The sequence below is a fragment of the Patagioenas fasciata genome, chromosome 1 (genome assembly GCF_037038585.1).
Source record: "Patagioenas fasciata isolate bPatFas1 chromosome 1, bPatFas1.hap1, whole genome shotgun sequence".
NCBI lineage: Eukaryota > Metazoa > Chordata > Aves > Columbiformes > Columbidae > Patagioenas > Patagioenas fasciata.
Window position 1 is genome coordinate 102,873,868 of NC_092520.1, and position 12,990 is coordinate 102,886,857.

Below are 12,990 nucleotides of genomic sequence, written 5' to 3' on the forward strand. Positions count from 1 at the left end.
TTTGTGTTGTTGTTGTTTAACTACGTAATTCACCTTTCTATTTTCATGTCATAAATCAGCACCTCAGGTTTGTGGTGATAAAACTCCTACCTCTCTACAGTAAGTTCAAAAAAAGTCACCCTACATTCCCTAAAAAGGTGTTCAGGCCTGTTGACCGTAGAGCAGGGAATGGCAAAGCTCCCCACTAGGCTGCAGGATGGGGTCCCACTAACCAGGGCCACTCCCGCTGCCCCCAGCCAAGAAGCTGGGAGGCAGACCAGGAGGCTGCCCCTGGGTGGGGACCAGGATCAGGCCCACTAAGGCGAACCAGAGTCAATCGCATCCCCAGGTGGCTGGGTGGGACCTTGGTGATGGGAATGGGCTGAGACTGGTCCAGGAAGGCAATTTGTGGTCAGGGTCAGGAAGCTATGCTGTTTTGGAGCTGGCCCTGAGCTTCAACAGCCAAACTATGAGGAGGAAAGATGCTTTCAGGAACCTGATACCATGAAGCTCTTTTCCAGTGCAAGTGGGAAGGATTTTACTCATCCTTCTCTCCCATTTGTGAAAATTAATTGCTGTTTCTACTTTTCTGGTTTGTTCTTAATTGAGGTGGTCCATCAGATGGAGGAAAAAAAAGGTTATATTAATTTATTTTACATTAATTTATGTATTATAAATTTAATATTTTTATTTTCCATTCTAGAAAAAATTAGAAGACTTGAATGCTGACTGGAAGGCAATAAACTACTTAATTCAACAACTAAAGGAAAAGCCAGCATTAGGAGCATTTGGCCTTGTCTCTTCAGGTGTCTGTAAGTGCTTCAGTATATACATATTTTGAAATTATTACAAATCACACAATTAAAATGAAAATGACTGGAGATGGTCTAAATTCATTCGGCAACCTTATAAATTTCAGCTTTAGCTTGTAAACCGGAGGTGTGTTAGTGTGGCATTCCACCTTTTTTTATCTTTTCCTTTCTATTTTGTGTAATGTGTCCCAGAAGACAGATTATGGATTTGATGAAAAGAGTGCAGCCTGCTTTTTGAATTATTACTGTTTCAAAATCTTGTTTCTTTATTCTATGAAGAGATGAGATGGATTTTTTACTTTCTATGCATATTCATGGATTAAATACTACAAAGTAAGAAGAATTATTTAAATTAATAGATTATAATAATTTTACAGGTAAAGTGGATGTAAATTGATCACAGAACAAAATTCTGAAATTACTTTTTATGATAGGCCAATGAACTGAGATGATTTCAAGATAAAGCTTGTGTATTCATAGAAGAGGTTATATGACAACATGCTAAGAGTAATTCTGCACTTAAACATTGTCTGTGATATACATCTCTGGGTGTCTTGAGTTCATGAATCCACAACAGGAGACTATCTGCATTTAATTTAAATAATTTAGGTAATATTTATATTAGATTCTTCTCATATCTCTTTGCACCTGCTGATTTCCTGCAAGGATTACAAACTCATTTTTATCTCCTTGATAAATGGATTTTATTTCCCACTGCTTTCCTTTGAAATATAGTGATTAAGCATGGGTGGAAAAGAAACACAATGGAATCACTGAGTTGACTCTAAGTTTCTAAAGCCTCTAAGAGTCTTCACTTGATATTGAACTAGTTCACTCACTTGTATGAAGAATGCTACTCACCCGTACAATTTAGAAAGCTGTTCATCAGATATGGGAGCAGAAAGAAATTTTCCACTCCCCCATCGAATTGCCTGTAACTATGGCTATGATACAGCTACAGTATTCACCTGGGATTTGATTATTTGTAGGATGTTGATCCCTCTTATTTTTAACGTTTTTATGGATAGCCTACAAGAAAAGCTGAAATTGGAGAATTCCCTGCGTTCTACTTGTGACTCTCTAGAACAACAAAGCAGGAAAATATTTTTACAGAGAAGTAAATAATTGCATCATATTGACAGATCCAGAATATTCAGTACCAGAAGTCAGTTCAGCTTCTGCCAGAATAGCATGTATCTATTTTAGCAAAGCAGATGTCTTGACTATGACATGTTCAATCTTACTAAATAGGAACTATTGCTTAGTTTTAGTCATTAGTACTGCTGTGGTTCCAGTGGCGATCATTGCAATCTGCAAAGAAGTGCTAAATAACAATAGTATTTTTAAAAAACTTTTAGTACAGCAGTATCATTGCTTTACAGGATTTTGTTCTAAGGTATGCTATGAAATTCACGGAATGACATGGAGGAACAAAAGGAGATGCAGAATCATTTTTTGCTGTGCTGGGTCACCAAGCTTTCTATGTCAGCAGATTATGTCAGACTCCAGGGTGGGAGGGAGTGTTGCTGAGTTATGTATTTGCTGTTACAAAGGAAATGGTAATAACGAAACAAGAGAGAGAACACAGAGTAGTGCGATAGATTCCTATATTAACTCATGTTTAGCTGAAGAATTGAAAAATTGCCCATTTACCTTTATTCAAGATGTAAGCTCTGACCATTAACAATTCTGAGACTCAGCAGATGGAATCACACATGCAGAAAATAAAAGCACTGGTGTTCTATAAAGGATTAAGTTGGAAGTAAGATTGATTTCCTTTCTATTGCCAAGAGCACTTAAAATTTGAAGCTGTGCTTGTACCACTAATTAATAATTTTTCTTTATTTGCGTCAGTTTGCTGCAACCACATCATTATACATGAATCACCATAGAACTGTAGAGTTCAGGAGGGACTGGGGGAGACATCTATTCCTCTTATCAAAGTACAGTCAATTATCATAGGTTGCTCAGGTCGTGTCCAGTCAGGTTTTGAATAGCTCCAAGACTCCGCAACCTCTCCAGGCAACCTGTTCCAATGTTGAACCACTTTCACAATTTCTCCTATTTTAATAGATTTTCTAGTGTTTCAATTTTTGAATGGTACCCCTTGTCCTGTCGCTGGGCGTCACTGATGACCGTCTGGTTCTGTCTTCTTTGCTCCACCAATCAGATATTTATATACATACATATGATCCTCTGAGCCTTCTCCAGGCTGAGACAGCAGGTCTCTGCAAAGATAGAAAGTGATATGTGTTACTAAAGTATTATTGTATTTAGTTAAAAAAAAAAAAAAAGAGGGGGTAGAAAAAAAAAGATGTTGAATGTCATGCTGTGCTCTAAGTTCTGTAGTTACTTTAACCACTTGTGTTGTAGACATTTTTACAGATCTGTTCTGTGCTGCTGATTCTCATGAACAGTGCATTAATGTGCATAGAGTCTTGAAGTGGCTATGAGAGAGCTAGCTTTAACCATGCTTCCCAAAACCTAACCAATCTCATTAAAGGTCTTTTTTAAAGAAAGATGCACAGAACTATTTTGGAAGCTCTCTGTGAAGCATTGACAGTATCTTCTATTGATAGTTATTCACTTTCTGATGCTAGAGGGACTTTTGTGAACATCAGAATTTAATAATGTTGACGTCTGTGTTTGAGACCAGGGAATGAAGATATAACTGGCTAACCTCTGCTGCCCTGTCAGGTATCATTTTGTCTCATCTGGCTACAAGATTTCAGCCAGAGGGTCTTACTAAATATACCATCTGGTGGCTGTTACAGAGGTAAAGGACCTTGTTTCTAATTATTTCTAGGTCCACGTATTATAGTTTCTTTGGCAGAGGAAGCACTAAAAAACATCCTTAATATCGCACCAGTCCAGTGTGCCCTCAGGCATAATGAACAAGCACTATTTTTCCAGCTCAGAAAATGTGCTTAGCTTAAGGGTGCTTCTAAAACCTTAGCAAAGATTGACTTCTAAGACAATATGATTCAGGAAGGAAATCACACTTGCTATCTATACTTGACATGATAACATGAAATTGTGTGAATGTCTCTATCCAAATACCTTGATGTATTGCTTAGCCAGCAGTTTGGAAACATTTTAAGCAGAGAGAAATGCAGTTTTAGAATGTGCTTTTATAGGAGGGACAGATTTTAATAGCATTTTTAGTATTCATATGACTTCTCTTGTACTGAAGTGCTACCACTGCATTTACATAGTAAGTTAGGTAAAGATATGTAGTACTTTGTAAACCCCTGTGAATACATTGTGGGGTGGGAGGCATTCGTAACTTTGGCCCTGAGAGAACGTTTTCCATTATTTGCCTTCATTCAAGTAAGACATTAGGGGAAAGTTTTGACCACTTCATGTAGAGCTATGCTTGAAAATACAATTTCATATAAAGGGTATGAATTTATTTTAAGTCATGCTATACTTGAAGTTAGTGAAACTTTAAAAATAACTGTGAATGAATACAGTGGAAAATACTTCATCAACTAATTTTACATTTTGCATGTGCAGCTAATAAAAATGTAAGCTATATGCTATATTGCTACTCTTGCAGTTTGTTTAACTTATTAACAGTACTTTGTGTACAATCAAGTTCATTTTTCCCCTGAATTTTTACACAATTTATTGTCTTTTTATATGAAAAGCATACTCAAGTGAAACAGAAAAATGACTGTGAAAAGAAAAAAATAAAGTGATAATTAGCAGCAATTACAAAGGTGAAATTACTTCTGAAATTAAGTAGAATTTATCCCTTTAAACTTTAGAAGTTAGAAGCCTTATTTTGGAGCAATTTTTGTAGCAGATCTAGAAAGTAAAAGATAAGATAGAACGTTTTTTGTTCTGCAAATTGCAGCAGAGTTAGACATGCATTTGACAGAAAGGCTCTATATGCATTGTTAGTTATTGTATATTTAATACAAAGAATGTGAAGAAAGCTAATATTGTGTCACCAGAACTCATAACATTAGCCATCAGCTTTAGGTATCTTCCAATGCATACAATCAAAGCTATTCTGTTCTTTCAGTATAATTGGCTTTGGGAGTAGGGGTCAGGCACTGAGCCACAGAATGTTCTTCAATGTACAGGGGAAAAGACTTTTCAGGATTTAGAATGAATAAGGGAGAATGGGAGAGGAGGGATGCATCAGACTGAGTCCACTAGAAGCAAGTTGTAACATCAGGATTGTGAGCTGCTGATTTAACCAAAACAAAACCTCATCACTCATTAGGCCATATTAACAGCTGAGACATACAAAAAGGATTCACAGCAGTCACCTCCAGAGTTCATAACACCTTGGGTTTTGAGGTTTGAATTGAAATAATGTTATCTGTGAATTTGGGGAACTAGTGAAAACAGGACTTCATTTGCTTGTCCTTTGGTATTTTACTTGGCGTGCATCCTAAGGAAACATGTGCTGGTGCTACTAGAAATATACAGTTCCTGAGACTGTAGGTTTTTCAAGAAAATTAGCAGCAAACAAAAGCATGTATGTGAAAAAATACATTGATGAAATAAAATAAGATTTAAAACTAAAATCCCATTACCTCAGAAGTTGAAAGTGCTTCCGTAGTGCTAGTGTCTGTATTTTATGCATCAGGAATTTTCTTTTATTTTCATATTAAATGCATAGTTGAGTGATCTGTTATTCTACATTGGTTAATTCTAAGATAGAGAGATGTACAGATTGGTCATAGCAGTATCCTGCTTTATGAAGACTTCCCTGTTAAATCTCTTAGATGATATTTGGCTTAATATATTCAAGTGGGGATGAAGGATTCTTTGTTTTTGAAACTATAACTGTTAAAATGTATTCATTCTGTGGATTACAGATCTGGACAAAGCACTGTCCCACTGCTTCTTTAAAATCAAGCCAACCATTTGTTTTGAAGAGATATTCAAAAGACAATGACACAAAATGTAAGAAACAAAATAACAACTAGCTTTGGGCAAAAATGCACAATACATACTATTATCTTTTTTGTAGTATTTCATAGCTAATGTGCTCTGAAACAGTCATTATTTATATATTATGCACAGTGCCTGAGTGAACACATATGCTGTAGCTCAAAACTGTGTTTCTCAGAATTTCCAAGTGCTAGTCTTAAAAATCCTTGTGCATTTCATTATGTGCACCTGAAAATATAACAATATGTGTAGTCAGAGGGTAAATTAAAAACAAATGTACAAATCAGATATTAGAGTGTCTGTGTTGTTTATAGCAGCTGGCATAGTATAATTGAGATCAGGAATACTCAAAATAATTCCTTGGGGAAGACTGAAAAATCTAGGAACGTCTATGTCTACAGTGTTTTCAATACTAATGCAAGCGTGTTGATATTTAAAAATACATTGTGCATGACATTCGGCATGTAAAAGAATGGTGCTATCAGCCGTTAAAATGCTTGTGTGGGGGACAGGGTAGACATTTAATTTTGCGGAACCACTCTCCACAGAGTTGAACAGCTAAAAATCTGGAGCACGCATCTGTTGTGACAAGTAGTTATACACTGAAGTAGAAGGCAACGTTACTGCCAGTAGTCCATTTTAGTTAACATTAGTTTTAGGACACCAGCAAAAAAGATCGCTAGCATGAGGGCTGTAATCAAGAGAAATATTATTTCCAATAATGGCCATGTAAAGAATTGTATAGTTTCTGATACTTGGACAGGTAGAATCTAAAGGAAATTAGTTGTAATTATTATATTAGTTATAATTCAGTTCAACTCTATGAATAGTTTTACTGAAACAAAATGCGAGAGAGAAGATGAACAGGGAACAAAGCAAAAAGGAAGTATTATAGAAAATACCTTGAGTTCTTGAGTCAGTGGTGAGCAGTTGGACTCTTTCTTAAGTCAGCTGGCCTAACAAACCTTGCTCACTCTCATATAAAGTGGAATAGTAAAGAAATATATCGTCGTCTTTACTTTTTCTTTTGGTTGCGTTTGGATGAAGGAATAAATAATGGTTTATATAAATAATTTTAATGTTCTTGGTCTTCAGTCATTTTACTTCGCAGGCTTCTATAGTAAAGATGTTCACAGATGCCAACCTGAGTTGGCCATATTATGTGTATATTGCCACAAAACTAGTTTCCTCCTTGTGTTCAGGAAAGAAGTCACCTGATTATTCCATCTGATTTTCATTAAGAAGCTTTTTCACTTCTAACACATGTGCCACATCTAACAAATAGCAATATGGCACAAAACTGAATCTGTTACCATTTGATTGGAGATTTTTCAAGGTCAGGACCCAGTTTCACAAGCAGTTCTATTTTTCAATACAGCTGACATGAGACACAAGCTGAAGACAAACTTGTCTAATAAAGCTTTCAGATTCAATTTGCTCTCTGCATATAGCTTCAGGAATCTCTGGAGGTCATTCACAGCATGTGCTGCAACACCAACAGGGAGAAGTAATGAAAAGAGCCCAGCTAAAAAGCTGACACTATGCCTTCAGAACTGTGTGAATAAAAACATAATAAGCAAGTTTATAAAAGCAAATCTCTGTGATTCTCTGAATTTCTATCTTGATCTTTGTAGCCTATCTTGATGTGAGGATTTGTTTCTGGATTATCTGACAGGTGAAAAATACATGCAAAATATACCTAAGCCACAAAAACCTGATTTAAATCAAAAGAAAGGTTAAAACTTTATATTTAACGTCCTATTTCATGGATCTCCCAGTAGGTTACTCTTTGAAAGTATCTGTAATAAACAGGCGTGACAGTGCAGTTTGCAAAGGAAAGGACCTTTACTTTGATTTTTCAGGGCTCAGTTGATTAAGTAAAACTCACTCTGGGTTACTACTCAGAATTTTTATTACACTCACACCTATGATGAAATGTAAATCAGGAAGTGAAAACAGGAGTTGGCTGCTTTGCTGTTATTATAGACAATAAGGAACCAAGGGCTGCTTTTTATATTCTATAACAAGTTATCGAAAGTGCAAGTTTTATGATGTAAATAAGATTAATGCTATCATCAGTCTTTCAAAGGACCACATTCACCTATTCCATTTTTAAAATACGATCTGGTATTTTCTTCTGAGGAACTGGCTTTGCAGCTTGTTTTCTTTCATTTAATTTCTTGATCAATATTTGGTAGCAGTAGAATATCCAAGATTCATTTTGATTAAATTCCATGAAATGTGATAGCATACTGTAGAATTCATCAGACTATTATTGATAACCTATACCAGGTGACAGCAGAGAACTGAGTAATAGTTATGGTCAATCTTTTTTACATTGCTTATGTAACATGGCTCAGAAAGGAATTGAATTAATTTAATGTGTATTTTTTTCCAGAACTATATTCAGCACACACTGCAGAATCCAATGTTAGTAATTTTCAAGAAATGTAGCAACAGCACAGTTGCATTATATTTAAAACTGACAGAATCAAGAATTTGAATTAGTTCATTCAGTAAGATATGGAAAAAGTGATTATCATTAGAGCTCCTAGCAAAAAATGTATCCATAATAAAATGGTAGTTTATGCTTTGTTTTTTTTTTCTACCCCAGTTTTTCTACCCCAGTTTCTAGCTTTCAATCACTTTTTTTTCCCCCGTGCTTTAAACCCACTCTGTCTCTCTCCCTTCTTTTTGTTGCAGTAACCTGAATTACTAATATCTGCCTATCCAGATAGCATGGGCTTGCAAATAGCATTAATCTCTTTTTTTCTGTTTGTTTTTATATACTAATTAAGTCCATTGGCAACTACATTATGTGAAAATCTATTTAATTTACTAGAATACAAAAAAGTGATAGGTCTTTCTGCACACAGTCCTTTTGACCTGTGTACTGTTCTCTGTTGACTTTTCTTTTTGAAAGAGCAAAGCAAGCTGATTTTCCTTCTGAAAGCAGAAATGCTCAGTGCCATCCTGGTGATACCTTACCAAGAAATGCAATGGCTCTTTGACACCCTTTCTAATATTGGTGCAGTGACTGGAGCTGCCAGAGAGTTAGGATTACTCTGCAGGGAAAGAGCAAACCAAGGATTGTGAACAAGTGCGATCGCAGGTCATGAGCAGAGTGGCGGCCACAGCAAATAGGGAACAAAGCTCATGGTTGCTACTGATGTTTCTGCTGTAGTCAGAGGGCATGAGATGATGAAAGAAAGACAGACACATTTCTTGAACTATAGAAGGCTAAAATGAGGAAAAGATGGCAAATGAAAACCTTCTCTTTGACTCCAGCTGAAAAATTATTTAGTCTTGCTGTTTATATGAAGTTTGTCACTGAAATACCAGACTGCTGTCTTTACTTGTGTCTGCGTGGAGCAGCAGGAAACATAGTGATGGAGATACGCAGGTAGAGATTTGCATTACTGATATTTCCTTCAATAATGGAGCAGTGGTCAGATGACACTAGAGTTCCTGAAGGCATTTTTTCCTAAGGTCAAACTAAAATAGCTGGAAGAGCAATAGAGGTTAGTTTGACCTGAAAAGTGAGCATTATTGTGTTTTCATGAGAAAGCTTGACAAGTGTTTCACAAAGTAGCAAAAGGCAAGATATTTTAACATTTCTGATGAAATAACAGAAGGTATTTGCAGTGGTTTGAGGAATTACTTTGTCAAAAACAAAGTGATGGCAGTGATGATGTTGCTTTCTCTAGATTTGAACAACTGTTTTTAATTCTGCAGATTTTTTCTCTTTAAGGGTATACATGGAAATTTTTGCATGAATATTATAATGCTGTTAAATTAGTTAAAAATTGAACTCTGATTATTTCAAACTCTCTTCAGATCTGTTCTGATTACTTTATTAAACTATTTGATATCTAAAATTCTGCTGCCTCTTTGGTATTATTAAGAGATCACACTGTATCTGTGTACAATTTTTATACTTTTTTCTTCAGAGTTCCTGTTGGCTAGGGTAGCAATTTATGCCTGTTAAATCAATTTGTAAATCTTACAAAATTAGAAGTGATTTTCATGAGACTGTAAAAGTTGGAGCTGCTGGCAACATGTTTTTCTTTATATCAAAGATCTAGCTGCCAAAATTTGTTCACATGCCAATAGCAGCACACTGGAAATGTAAATTGTTGTCATATGGATTGACAACCAATTGAAAGCTGCATCCCAAATCAAGAAACTTGTTACTTTTACTGACAAAAGGAATACTGAGAGGATCTTGCATCCTTTGTGACAGATGTTGTCACAATGTTTTTTGTAAGGCAAGTATGTGACAGAAATTGATGGAACACCATGACTGCTGTGGTACAAAACATTCGTTTTCATGAAACCCTTTTGTAATTACTGCAACAACTGCTTGCTCAAAAAGACTCTTATCCTTTGGAAAAAGAAAAAAAAATGCTTTCTGTAGGGGTACAAATAATGCTACATTTAAAAAACAACAGAAAAAATGTTTGTCATAAAAAAAAAATAATGTTAGAGCTTTTGAGCTGAAACTCTTCAGACTGCACAGGAATGATTGTCTTAGTTTCTAGTTATTGGAAACTTAATTAGGGATGCATGAATCAACTACTGAAAATATTTTGGGGTGGGGAGAAGGAGTAAATACAAAAATGAAATTTTATCTCATTGTTAAAATATGAATTTAAATAAAAGCAAAAGTAGTATTGTTATACACTTTCAAAAGTAAAATTGCTCATTGGCAGCATCTTAATATCGCCAAAGAGACTATTTGTGTTGATTCTATCTATTGCTTCAAGAGATCTCAAAACAGGCTGGAACATTTTCCTCAACACTTCCTTCTGTTCAGAAATTTTAAGAGCCAACCAGGTAATTTTATCCTTAAAAACACAAACGCATAAGTAGTCCTCATATGGCAAATAGCAGCTCCACTGACTGTACTTTTGCATATGCAGATTATTGCTGTGTTTTACAGATAAATTATTTTTAAATTGGTTGTAAGTATCATGGATCTCTTTGGGATCCAAAGTGTTACTGCAGTATAAATTTGTAGCTTATCTGTTCCCCCCTAAAGACTGCCTCCCTTGATGTAATGCCTTCTTAAGGTTTCCTATCAAAGTTCTTATGAAAAAGGTTAAAATATCTATGTCTGTATAAAGGTGAAATCTTTATTTCATGCTAGGTTAAGAAAAAAGCCCATGTATCATCCTGAAACAAGAAAACTAATATGCATTGAATATTCTTAAACTGTTTTCTTTGTTGTCAAATGTGAAACTCTTTACCAGAGACTAAAGTATTTTTACCTGTATACAATTCTGTCAAAGGTTTGTATTTACCTTATGAAGAAAATAAGACTTTTGTCCAAATTTCCATGTGATAATCCACACAATAAATATACAAATCATTTAATATACAGCGTGACTTAACCTTATTTTATGCAAACCACTATATGCAGTCTGAGGTTTTGTAACTTCTCTGGCCAGACATGTGAAATCTTCCACCTACACCAAATAAGAAACTAAAACTAGCAGAAAAGGAAGAAAATTCTACCAGATCTCTCCTATGTCAGAGAAAGACAAGTCTGAGAAAGTTGGCACTCAAATTTCTACTGTAAATTTAAAGTTATGATACTATTTATTAATCTAATGATAGTCACATATTAGAAACCATAACTTTTATGATTATTTTTCAGATGTAGCGTGACACATTCACTTGTAAACAGTTTTTAACCTCCACTGCATGCTTTCTTTTGAATATCTAGAAATTATGGGGTCTTTATTTTTGGTCTCTCTCTTCGTTCCACTGCATAAATTCTTATAGATCTAAACTTTAACTAATAATTTCATAAATTATCAGCTTCTTCTTTTTCACCTGCATTAATCTAAGTTATATATAATCCATAATGACTTGTTAGGAATCATTAAGAGCTTCTTGAATATAAAGGAAGTCTAGGCGCTTAACTTGTGTCTTAAATTGATAACAATAACACATCATGTGAATGTTCCATAAGTATCAATGAAATCAATTACTAACTGTTATCCATTTATACTCTATTAAAATTACTATCTATGAAATATTTATGATATGGTTACTAAGTCATATTTTCTAGGAATAGTTTTTACTAAATATTCAAGGCTAAGACAATCAGACATTGGTTTGTTTGACATTGATGTTTTATTCAAATAGAAAAAGACTCACTTTGAAACATTTTTTATGTTTAAGAGCTGACTAAGATGTTAAGAAAATGTTAACTTGTAGATACAATGTTCTAAGAGTGCATATTTTCCATATTTAGAGCTATGGATGGAATTTGCTTGGCAATAATTTTTTGACCAATAGAAAACCATTTTTCTTAGTTCAGATCACCAGAAAAACTGCATCCTTACCATCAAATTTCAAAGTTGAGGTTTTTGTTTGTAATAAATTGATATTAGTTATTTTAGATAATCAAAGCTGTGTTGGCCACTGTAATTCTATTACTTTTCTTTCAGAACTCCTTTGTGACTCAGAACAACTGGCAGGTTATGGTAGTCCCCTCTTTGAAAAGCATTTTTGGCAGTGAGCACTTTGCGTGGAAGGGTTGTACTGCATGGGAGAAAATGTACTCTTAACTTTGTTTTCTGAACTTTGAAGGACAGAAGGAGATGAGACTATTCATTTGTCACTGAGACAAGTCTAAGGAATAAATCAGTCTCAGGTCTCTCTCGGGGAAGCTTGCTTGGAGTTTCAGAGTATGAGTATGGATGCTTGAACCCTTTAGAAAATCATCTGCAATGACACAGGATTAAAAAAAAAAAAAATCAAAGTAAAAAATACACTGTAGTAGGTATAGATCTTCAGCTGAGTGCTGTTGTGGAGTTTGGGTGTTCCCCATCAAGTTCACAGGGCTAAAGTTCTGTTAAGATGACACTGAGGCTTCCTGTGAAATAAACCTGGTGTGCCAGCTCCAAATGAGTCAACTGCTGGTTTGCCCACAGAGAGAATGCTCATTTGGTCCATCAATAGAGAAGGCAATGTTCCTTGTGTTCAAATAGTGAAATCACTGAGTGATGTTGTCTGTGCATATACCACAGGGTTACAGGTATTTTTCCTCTATTTTCCTCAGGGTGACTAGAACGCAGCTGGGTTTCCTTGACTAAAACAGAAATGAAGTTTAATGGTCGTATGTTGCTGTTATTTATTGTATAAAGGATTTAAGGCTGGCATATACACTAATTGGTACTTCTAACCATGGAACTCAGGCAGGACATGCAAGTTGAATTAAAAGTATACATCCGGTAACTGTGTTATTTCTTCTTTGTCAGAAAGCTTTGAGCTGACA

The 12,990-nt window shown here is 35.2% G+C and overlaps 1 protein-coding gene across 12 annotated transcripts in view; it reads left to right on the forward strand.

The window, feature by feature from the left end:
* Nucleotides 1-12,990, forward strand: part of DMD (dystrophin) — a 1,243,922-nt gene that overhangs the window by 881,571 nt on the left and 349,361 nt on the right. For all 12 annotated transcript variants that reach the window (XM_065859822.2, XM_071812115.1, XM_071812091.1 and 9 more), the window contains one exon: nucleotides 683-791. In XM_065859822.2, the coding sequence (XP_065715894.1) occupies nucleotides 683-791 (109 nt within the window). The remainder of the gene's footprint in view (nucleotides 1-682; nucleotides 792-12,990) is intronic.